This window comes from Siniperca chuatsi, linkage group LG1 (genome assembly GCF_020085105.1).
Source record: "Siniperca chuatsi isolate FFG_IHB_CAS linkage group LG1, ASM2008510v1, whole genome shotgun sequence".
Lineage (NCBI taxonomy): Eukaryota > Metazoa > Chordata > Actinopteri > Centrarchiformes > Sinipercidae > Siniperca > Siniperca chuatsi.
In genome coordinates, this window is record NC_058042.1 from 25,510,999 (window position 1) to 25,523,211 (window position 12,213).

At 36.8% G+C, this 12,213-nt stretch overlaps 1 protein-coding gene across 3 annotated transcripts in view; it reads left to right on the forward strand.

The window, feature by feature from the left end:
• Window positions 1–12,213, forward strand: part of nptnb (neuroplastin b) — a 29,997-nt gene that overhangs the window by 16,626 nt on the left and 1,158 nt on the right. For 2 of the 3 annotated variants that reach the window (XM_044207685.1, XM_044207703.1), the window contains 6 exons: window positions 663–837; window positions 2,306–2,400; window positions 5,664–5,797; window positions 6,303–6,576; window positions 11,920–11,941; window positions 12,057–12,130. In XM_044207685.1, the coding sequence (XP_044063620.1) occupies window positions 663–837; window positions 2,306–2,400; window positions 5,664–5,797; window positions 6,303–6,576; window positions 11,920–11,941; window positions 12,057–12,117 (761 nt within the window). In that variant the 3' untranslated portion in view covers window positions 12,118–12,130. The remainder of the gene's footprint in view (window positions 1–662; window positions 838–2,305; window positions 2,401–5,663; window positions 5,798–6,302; window positions 6,577–11,919; window positions 11,942–12,056; window positions 12,131–12,213) is intronic. The other variant, XM_044207694.1, reaches the window with a different exon arrangement.

Genomic DNA, 12,213 nt, shown 5'->3' on the forward strand with positions numbered 1-12,213 from the left:
GAAGTAATTTAGGTAGTCATTCAGCAGTAATGTAAAATGTCAAAGGACTGTTCATTGTTATATAAATCTTCAGCCCAGATCTCGAAGTACGTGGCTTTTTTTAAACTTCTATATACTGATGACATTTATATGCTCTTCTATATCTATATCTTCTATTTGACCTCCTCCTGGAGACTGTGTGGCTGTACATTAAGAGTATTCAGAAAATCATTCATAAATGTATTGCAATGACAAGAGATAGGTGTGAGAGAGGTCTAATCAATCAGATTCATCTTTTGTGTTTGTCTAAATATCAGAGACGTTTTGTTAGCAGTTTCTCTTGTGCTTGTACTTAATGTTGATGTAGCATTTAAGTGTATTACTGTAGTTCATCAGACACATTAAGCATTCACATGCTAAGTTTCATCCAAAAATACTACTTAATTACTATTTTTTTAATCTAAAGATAAATGGTTGATGCAAGGCATTCCAACTGTTTCATGTACTTATTATGTCTTTTGTTTATTTATTGTGTGCACTTTTGTCTTCACTTCATAGACACCCTCCTACACAGATCATATAAAAACAGCATACAGCCTACAGCTACTACAGCATGGGAGGAAGCATTAAAACAGCGTTGAGCCCCAGTTCTGTGATAAGGGTTGACTGTCTCTGTCTTCCAGAACCAAAGATCAATGCCTCTGATCAGACCATCCTGTCAGCGGACACCTCTAGCAAACCTGTTACCCTGCAGTGTAACCTCACCACTGCCCACACCCCCCACAAAGAAAGCTTCTGGATGAAGAATGGACAGGAGATCCTCAATACACGGACAGAGCAGAGGAACACAGTATACAGGTGACAAACAGCTTCGCTTCTATGTAATAAGTAGGACATATTTTAGGAGAGAGGACAACATGGACAAAGGGTGCTCCCAGCAATGGAAAGTGAATGAGAATTTATCTACAATTTATCATAATGTTTCACGTAAAATGGAAGTGGCTATGCCAGCAAAAAACAATGCTGAGGTAATGATCAGTCACATCTCAGTTTCAAAAAGTGGGGGTCTGGAGAAATTCTTGTCAGAAAATTGTTGGATAGCAGGACCTTGCTGTGACAAAGGCAGTATACTGATACAGCTCTAAGTTAGAAATGTTCCTCACATTTTCAGAAATGACAACTCAGGTTTGTGGTTCTGCTTGGCTAACTAACTGTCAGTACTTGCTTGTAAATAGGTCAGACCACAGTATAGCAGACATTTTCTATTCTATAATAAGTAGTCAATGTGCATGTTTTGCGGATTTCCCATAGACACAACAACTCATCAAAGCTAGGTCATCTTCAAGCAGTTACTGAGGCAATTAATAAACACATATTTTTCTAAATTCTGATGGAAAATGCTTTGAGAGAGAGAGGGTTGTGTTCTTTATCATGAAAACACAGCTCTCGATTGCAAGAAGCATACAATACTTCTAGCACCTTGTTCTTGTGGGTGACAGTGTGCATTTGACGGCTATACAAATCTCACGGTGCACTTTAGACAAGTTTATATGTATAGCACATTTCATTACATTATGCTGCTAGGTTTACTAGCAAGCCACTATAAATATCAGTGTGCACTGTAATTAAAAAAAACGTAAAAGTAAAAAATTAGAGGTGTAGAGTTTATAGCTTTTTTTGTTTTAAGTAATCAGTGATATACTGAAATAGTTATAAGTGATGTAGAGCTTGTTAAGAACACTGCTGAATTTGGTACCCTATTTTTTAAAATACCTCCAGACCGCCATTGATTGAGACCAATGCTGAAGTAACTCCTGGCTTTCTCACCCATTTGATTCTCAAAAAATTATGCTGCATATCACTGCCTTAAGCCAAATATTGAACTACACCTATGCATCTAACTAGAAGAAAAACTATCATTGCCTAAAGTACCAACTAGTTGTTAGTTCCTGTCACACATTATAACCATTGGAGCACAAAGCTACTGTCGCCCCCATAGACATACCACAGACTCTGCCTAGCCACAAGATAAGACCAATTGGTCACTTCCTTGTCACATTACATCAGTGATACTCTGAAGATTACAGCTAAAATGCCTGTGGTGCCCTTCTCTGCAGAATCCAGAGCTGCTGTTCCGTAATATAACAGCATAATGCCAACATTTTTGTCTCCCATGGCATTGTAGGCCCCTCAAGCTTTCACTGCTGTAGTCCAAACTAATTACTAGAGTTAAACTTAGTTGACTTTAGTAACTTGACTACTTACAGTGTAAGTGACTGTTAAATTAAAGATATGGAATAAGTTGGTGTTTTGTATTTTGTTGTAGAATCGCTAAACCACGGGCAGATGATTCTGGGGAATACATGTGTGTTTACACATTTGACATGGCACCAAATGCAAATGCTACAATTGAAGTAAAAGGTAAGATTTATCTGTGACATAGTAACAACTGAACCTATGTTACATGAATGACACAAATATCACTTTGTCAAAAAATGCCAATATCTGCCAATTGATTTCCTCCATGATGTATTAAAATTCTGAAAAAAGCCCTGGCTATACTTGAGCTTTTACTACAGAGTACTTCATCTGTGGTTTTCTACTGAGAAAAGGTATCCTAGAAAAGTTAACCACCCAAAGCTGTGTGAAGAGAGTCCTTGTTGACAAAGATGTTTGAATTCATCCAGTGCAGTGGTGATGACGGGCAACCCTGAGGCTGTTGTCACTCTTGGCTTTCACTGAGACAATAGTCTAGCAAGATGGACAGGCACTGCACATGCTTACTAAAACATGCAAACACAAAGCCCACTAGGAGGCATCCTTAAGAGGCCTTATTCACTTTTAAATACACTTCAATTAAACTGATGATTTAAGGGTTGTAAATTACTTCTTGATTTAATAGAACTAATAGTGGTTTAAGGAGAGAAAGTGAACTAGGATGGTCTATGTAATAGCTAGAAAACCTAACCAAAGAACTACTGTGTTGGTTTCATTCAAGCTGACAGCGAAGCCATCAACTTGAATAAGGAATCTTCTCTGAGTAAGGGCAAGTGAAACCCTTTTCAAGAGAAGCTTGACTGTGTGTAGTGCTTAAGCCAATTTGCTGTGGCATGGCTATGGTGCATACTGAGCATGCCCTGCCTCTTATTTCCGCGGCTGTCTTAAAGCACTGCCTGATTGCATAACATGGGTGATGACCGTGTGTGTTCTGCTTTTACTGGATTGTGAGATGATGGGACTCATCGCCATTCAAACTGAAGTGTCTTACCCATCACTACACTGCAGGCCTATGACTGTTGAGGCTTGCTATCTGTCCCCTGGAGTAAAAGTCAGTCTTTTAACTAAACTGATGATGCAGGATTTTGTTATTTAAATAGGCCTACATTCTATGTCCACAAAATATTAAAATAACCGAATGTTGTGACATTAACAGTAGGTACCATTGCTGGATCTAAACAAAGCATTTTCTACTGTTCTTAAATGCTTAGTGATTTTCTAGAGGTGTTTAGAGATTTTTTGTGACCCAGGTAGCAAGCCCACTGTTATGCTAGCCAGCTTTGCACTGCGCTTCTGGCAGCAGTTCACTGAGATCCCTCGCCTACAGTGTCCTTGGCACACTCATCCTTGCAGGACTCAGCTCAGAGGCAACAGATGGAGGGTTCTGTGATGTGGTAGGATTAAGGCTCTGAATCCGGACCCAGCCATCTCTGTGGCAGGAGTGGAGTTTATTGTCTGTGATACTAAGCTTACCACAGATACATATTTGGTACCTCATATTTCTCAAATTTTAGTAACTGTTAAGCACATTTCTCTATGAAAATGTTTTAATGTGCATACTGATAATTTCTCTTTTTCCTCAAGAAAAAAATTGATTGTCCAAGTTTATACAATTTTACACAAATTTTCAAAACATATAGGTACTTAAACATAAAATGTGGAAAGCAACTAACAAAGGATTTGACTGAATGGCTCTTTAACATCTAGCGTCATCTTAATCAGCTTTTTTCTATTCTTTCTGACAGCTTTCACCTTGCTCCTTCTCACATCACATTCATACGTCACTTTACCTCTGTCTAGTCCACACAGATTAATAATCACAGTAATCGTAGTCAGGGGTGTGAAATGGAGGTTTCTGCCTGTTTTAGCGCCACTCTGAGGGCTGTCTCTGTGCTGTCAGTCACTGACATAATACAGCCAGGATAAGGCACAAATGAGCTTGGCCACTCCCCTGCTCGGGGAGCACGTGTGCACCATAATTAGAGTGGGGTGATGTCACCAAAGAGCTCAGACCCCTCCTGCTCCATTATCCATGCGCAGCTGAAAAATGCTCACTCCAGGCCTCTCCCTTATCCTGCTTAATTGCATGGAAGGAATTATTGTAATTTTGAGGATTAGTGGAAAAGCAGGAACAGTTATCTTCCTGATGCTGTGCAGAGTTACATGGAGAGTCTGTGTCTCACCTTTGGGAAAAACTCTGTTCTATTGATGGATCAGTTTGACTTGGCATCTGTTGCAGTGCTTTATGACATATGCCTGAATTTATTAAATTCATAACGTTTTGTGTTGCATTTTTATTATCAGTTAATTCATAAATCAGGGCCAATTCACACCGTTTTCCTTTGACACAAAATCTCTGGAATTCTCTGTGGAATTATTTTGAGTGGGAACATCTGGAGGCTGTCATATCATACTGACCCCCTCTTCCATGACCTCATTATGAATTGTATTGAAATGCTTTTATCTCTTCCAGAGTGATATTCCCCATTGCTGGAGTTTGGTGGTGGGGGTGTACATGCTCACAAAATAACTGCACACTTGAGCGCTGTAGTCCACCCCTACTTCTGGGCAAGCCTCTGTTCTATTATATTCTGTTTCACAATGCAGTTTTACATATAAGGTTTCTTTCATCAATCTTTCTGATATGCTGAAAAGTCATACTGGGTTATTTTGTCTATATTTTCAGCTAACCAGGTATCTACTAAAGTCATGACAAAGTTATTTTGTAAGCATTCAACAACTACAGCCTCCATGAGGTTTTGACAGCATACCTACCGGTGTGTCAAAGACTCACTGGAGCTGTAATTTTTGAAAGCTAACAAAATAATTAGTGCTACATGTTAAAATAATTGGGTGTTAAAACTATATTAGCAAGTGCAGTAGTAGATTATTAGACTATTTACCTTAGAATACAAGATCAATACCCCCATATCATGTTTTAGCTTTTTTAGAAGGAATGATAGAAGGAAAAAAACCCTATGAGTAAATGGTGGAGTCAGGTGGAAAAAAGGATAGACTAGAAATTTAGGAAACACAAATTCAGTAACCTCTGTGTGCGATACTGAATGAAGTAATGACATGACTAAATGATGCAATGCAATGCATTTCATTTTTAAAAATATCTTAAAAGACCCCACTAACTATGCTTTTTATTGACTGCAATAGGCTGAAGTTATGAACATTTCAAAGGAAACTGAGCCGCTTCAGTGAATCAACCCTGCTATCTTAATTACACTCCTCTCTCTTACATAGACATCTGAATAACACAAATTATTACCATAGTCAGAACAGCCAATCATGCTTTCCTTATTCATGCCATCTGGTAGGAGTTAAAACGTTCCTTTGAATGTCTTACTTCTGCCAACTCAGCTAATGATCAATTTTATTTATTTATTTTACCTTTCCAGCAAAACCTGATATCACTGGCCACAAGCGAAGTGAAAATAAAAATGAGGGGGAAAATGCAATGCTTTACTGCAAGTCTGTTGGTTACCCACATCCCACCTGGACATGGCGTAAAGGGGACGGAACATCATACACGGTAAATGTACATATATACAGTGGTGTGCAAAAGTGTTTGTCACACTTAAATGTTTCAGATCATCAAACAAATTTAAATATTAGTCAAAGATAACACAAGTAAACACAAAATGCAGCTTTTAAATGAAAGCTGTTATTAAGGGAAAACAAAATCCAAACCTACATGGCCCTGTGTGAAATAGTGATTGCCCCACCCTTAGCAGCAACAACTGCAATCAAGCGTTTGCGATAACTTGCAATGAGTCTTTTACAGCACTGTGGACTGAAGTTTGACAAACATGCAAAAAAATAAGAAATCAGGAATGTATATATATATATATATATATATATATATATATACACTGTATATAAATATAAAAACTGAGAGTCAGAGAGAGAAACAGACAGCTAGATATATACTGTTGGTACGATAGATAAAAGGGCATGCTTTATATCTACCAAATTAATTTTTTTTTTTTTTACATGTTTTCAATGTAATTAACTGAGAAATGGTCATTGTGTTCCAGGACATTGACAACTCCACAGGACGCTTCTTCATCACTAACAGAGACAACTACACAGAGCTCAACATATTAAACCTGGATATAAACACAGATCCTGGAATATACGAATGCAATGCCACTAACGTGATTGGAAACACTGCTGAGACCACTATATTACGGGTGCGCAGCCACCTTGCACCGCTTTGGCCTTTTCTGGGTGTGCTTGCAGAAATTATAATTCTAGTAGTCATCATCGTTGTGTACGAGAAACGCAAGAGGCCAGACGACATTATTGATGGTAAGAAATATTTTTCTATGTTGCTTAACAGTAGGCACTAATAAATAATAAACTATGAAAGTAGTTATTACATTATTTATGTTCAAATTACAACAATGCAATTCAAAACCCTTGAGATATTAAAGTTTTTTTGTCTGGCGTCTGATCATTGCTACAAAGGTATTACAATATTTTACATTACCTAGGTACTGTACATACTGGCCTGAAACTGAGACTGGAGTTAAAGTTTTAAGAATGGTAAATAAAGGTTTGCTTTGAACTGTCAGATAAGACATTTCAGCAAGTACAGAAATTATACAGTAACTTCCTTTTCCAAAAGTACAATGGCTGTAAGGTCAAATGTCATCAACATAGCAGCGAATCAGATCTTAAGCTACAGAGATGTTTACAGGACTTGCCTCCTTGCCTCTCAACTGGTGTGGGGAAAGGAGAAAGGAAGGACATTGTCACATATAAGCCACATATTAAATGCATTCAAATATGATCTTTATACATGCACATAAGGTGAACAACAGAGGGCCCACAGCTAACCTTTCCAAGAGTTGGCTATTTGTGTGCTGTGCTAATGGCAGTGTTCATAAACATGTGGGGTTATCAGCCTGTAGCTATAAACCATATCAGTTCCACTATATAACTTAATTGGTTACTATTCTTTTCCCCTTCCCCCTTCTTTCCAAATGGCAACATAATCTAAATGGGTGGTAAGTGAGAGATCCTGCATGGTTTTGGAGATTTTTTTTCTTTCTGTCAATTTTTATGTTTTTAGAGCCTACAGTCTATCCAAAAACATTATGATTTTTGTTGAGATATTAACACAGTAAATTAATTTTATTTTTATACCAGTTATGGTGAAATGAAAACTTGTCTCCATTCATTTTCCTTTTCATTAGGTTGCACCCATAAAGCCTGACATGTTTCCACAGGTGATAGTCAAATGTTTTGATACATTTTGACATGGATTAAATTGCATATATATCAGAAGAGCCAGAATATTTAATCATATTAAAAGCCCAATCAGGATTTTTTTTTATAAATAAACATTTTGTGTGTTTCTCAACTGATCCTAATTAAACATGCACACCTGTACCAGTATGTTGGCAGTCCTAATGTCACAGCCCACCCTAATCATGTGAGTGAAAGAAGTGAAAAACAATTAAAGCCCAAACCAGATCAAACCTTCAGACTTGGGCTTAGTAGATCAAGTTATCTTCTTTGACTATGTTAGCAAAAAAGTTAGCAAATTCAGACGACTGATGAACATTCCTTAATATTAAATTGTAATTTTACATATTCAAATCCAAACCCAAACCACTAGCATGCCTTGATTCAGTTTCACAATTATTTGGGTAACTGTGGGCCCTGCTTGCTGAATACACTCTTAACTGACATATAATTTAAAACAAAAATGTTAACACCCTCAAATTATATGTGATATTCTAATTCATGAAATAATAAATACAATCAAAATGAGAAAATAAATAGAAAAAAATATGTAAATGAATAGAGATGTGAGGAAATGTAAATGAAATCTTTCTTTGTACTTCACTGGAACTTTTTAGTTTGCTCAAACTATAATGGTACTAAATGTGACTATGAACAAGAATCTTCTTACTATGATCACTCGTGTGCATAGCTTTAACATAGTACTGTGCCGCAAATAGGTTACTGTGCCGCCTGCATTGGCCAGGACACTCTCATGAACAAAAAAATGTTGTTTGGTGTAATAAGCATTGCTCATTTTTATGACTCCCTTACCATATACAAGTAGTGCAATAACCATTTTCAAGCATTCCATGTTACTGCCTCAAACAAACCGCACTTACTGGATACTTTTTGGACTGAGTCACTCAAGCAGATACACTGTAGATGGGCAGGTAGACCCATCTAGCCAAGCAATATTAAGGGTGTAAACCACCCATAACACTTTATTATACTAATAGGACCACTCTGAAACACACTGGTACTTGCTCCATTCAATAAGAACACCTACTGTTATGAATACTTAAATGTCTAGTTCTCTAATACAGGATGAGCCTTGTTTTTCAATGTAATCTACTAAAAAAAACAAACATTGTAGTCTATTCTGGCCAATACAGTTGTGGTATTACAGAGCTACTTGACTGTTAAGAGTACGAAACAAACTTCAAGGGCCCTCAAGGGCCTCTGGTGGCCAATTGAGGTTACACCTAAGCATCTGCAGTCTGGGTCTGAATGTTATACCAAAATATCAAATCTAATGTGGACAAAGAAATGCAAAAGTACACAGGAATGAAAAAACACAGAAATAAAGAAATATGGAACAGGGAAATAAATAAAGTATTAATTTCCTTAATTCTGAGTAAATTTACTCATTCCTTTGTTGATTTTGTCAACATACTTAAAACAACATACCAATTTATGCATTTATTTCAACTTAGTTATTTTTAGTTTAACGTTTGTCTAGTATCCCCTACATAACATCAGCTTTTCCATTTAAAAAATAAATGGCCCGTGCTTTAGGGGGCAGACAAAATCACATCATAAGAATGTGGCAAGATCAAAATGTCTAAAGCCCAAAGGCATTTCCAGTCACCAAAGGTTCTGTCTGACCTCTACTCATGTGGCTTTATCTTCTTTTCATTTTGGAATAAAACATTAACACAAGCAAAATACAAAACCACAACAGTCACCCCACTGATATGAATCACTCCAAGTGGGCAAGAGTTACAGACTAAACAAACAGAGCTTCAGGGTACAACCTGCTTTTTATTTACTTAGCCAAACAAAGTAAGATTTACTCAAATGTGTAAAAAAATATTAATAGATAAATCTGTTTTAGGCTTCAATGTCTTAAGGTGTTCATCAGATGTGATGCTGTTTCGGTCTTCCATTTTCTTCCTCTTAACTCAGCATATACACTTTATCCGCACTTCAGGCAATCACACAGTAAGGGTTAGGGTGACAGACTAAAAATGTATTAATCATTGAATGGGGTCCAAAGTAGTGTTTATCAATGCGTCACGATCCACTTATGAGTATAAATATCAGTTGCAATTAAAAAATATGAACATATTAACTCATGTTTCAAATTATTTCTTTTAGTTTACTAAGTACTATAGATATCAGTTTATAATAGCTACCAGAACACATTTCTTAAAGTTTAAAATATGTTATTAATTACTAGTTATTATTTAATGTAGAATTTATTTCTTTACCAAACCAATAAGACACTATGGTTGTTAACCGCATCTATAATCATCTGTTATCTCTATCTATCTATAATGGAATATATAAATTCTCTATTTTTTATTATATAACATTATTTGTTTGTGACCAAACAAAACAAACAAAAAATGCTTTACAACAATACTTGCTTAAAATACATGGACACACACCCAAACACAAACCACACAGCTCAAGTAAGCTCCGTGCACAGCCTCTAGTTTGGTTTCATCTACCAGAAAAATGAAGCGATTAAGGTGGATTATATTTGCCATGTTTATGCCATTCAAATCAGGAATGAGGACTCCCTGCTCACGATGCACAGCCTCCCTAAAATCTCCTTTTAGCAACCCATATTCCCGGAGGTTTTGGCCCCTGTCTGCGTGCATTATGAATTCTGGTCTCTTGATGGCTTAGCTGTGTTTGAACACTTTTAAACTTCACAGCCAAAGGCTCTGAGGCAGAGGCTGACATTTATATCTTGTGTTTCAAAACCAGTTGCTAAAATTACAGATTTTGCTGTGTGATGATTTGCTAAATAAAAAAAAAATAGCTCACTTTATGTAATAAGACGAATTTGAAGATAAAAAAACTTACACCCACGTATTTTGTTAAGTTACATAAAAAGCTAACTATAACCAATGCAGTCAGACTTGATGTGCTACAATGATAATTATCAATGTTCAACTATCAATCTCACACAGTAAAAATCTGTTATTTGTTATGTGCTTGCAAAGCCATTATAGTAAACATAGCTTTTGTGGTGTATAGATATGAGGTGTGAAAAAAGGTGGGATATGCCGACAGATGTTCCTCCTCCGAGTGATCACAGAACCATGTTTTTCGTCTAACATTATAACTGCCATAATCTGCTCCATATTAATGCCATGGAATGCTGCTAATGCTGCTTATCTCAGACTTATAACTGCATGGAAAATATCTCACTGTGACTGGTTACTTACCTGTTGACACATTTTCATCTGTATGCCAAACACCAACCACCATGTCAACCCCAACGCCGTGGGTTTTTGAACTCACTTGTCACTCAGTGCAACAATATTCACCGTTATTATTTACCAGTTCCTCCTCCTGCAGTTTCTTACTGTTACATTGTAATGTATGTTATTTATTGCACTGCGGTATGGTGAGAAAGAATGACTTTTATATGTTGGTCCCACTGAGAATATTGTTAAAAATGTGTATTTTTATTAACTTATATCAATAATCTGAATGGAATTAGCAGTGAATAGAGATATGTTATGCTATGTACTGCAGGGAACTGATACAACCTCTAGATGCTGAGAGAAAGCTTTGAAGAGAGTCATGTTTTTATGCCAAGTCAGTCACAATATCACACTCATGTACTAGGCTTTTTCAAAATCACTATGAAATTGCTGAGTGTAATTAAAAGATGGCTTTAAGTGTGCCATCTGTAACCCTCCTACACATATGCTCAGTTTGAAATGAACAGGAACCCCATGAGATTCAGATGGCATGTGAGGTTAAGTTTACATTGCTTGGCGTTAAATATGTGGTTGTTTAAGAGACCATACCACAGTTTTTTCACATTTCAGCCCTTCTACTACAAAGAGCCTATGTCACTGCTGACCATTTTCCACAATCATAGTCATTTTTTCTCAATGGGTTTTTACCACCTTCCACAGAGCCTTTAGCAGTCTTTAGTGTCCAAAAACGTTTTTTTTTTTTTTAAATTCAAGAAGCCACTAAATTCACACTCCTGTGTTTGCTTAGTGTTTTACTTCTGAGTCTGTTTATCAGACACAACGCTTGTATATACAAAGCTATTCAGCAGCTGACTCCCATATCTATGATGTCAGAGCTTCCCACCAGTGCACGACTCACCAGTCACACACCAGTATTCAAGTATTCAAAGCAATCTGTGCTTTCAGCTGCATCATCACACAATATTAATGTTCACTGAAGGATTTGGTAACCTATCTCTAATAGGTAAACTAATGGCTGCCTTGGGGAAAAAAAATTGTGAAAACTGTCAGCAAAGTAAAGTACATATTATTTGCAGTAAATGTGCTGAAACATGCAACACAGATATTTTCCTTTTATCTTTATTTCATATTTGACTTCTGTGTTCTTTTTGTGTCCTGTTCTCTTCTTGTGCCAAAGACGATGAACCAGTTGGACCAATGTAAGTATATAAATATTATTATTGCTACACATATAATTCATCCAGAAATACTGGGTACTATGATTTGAATGGCTATTACCTTTAGGTCACTAAATCACAAGTGCTTCTTTCCTAGGAAAACAAATTCAACAAACAACCACAAGGACAAAAACATTCGCCAGAGGAATACAAAATAAGCAATTTACTCAAGTAAGACACTGTTGAAGGGGATGGGGGCTTAATATAGAACTCACTGTGAGGATTATCCATAGTCACGCCTTCTCTTGACTTTC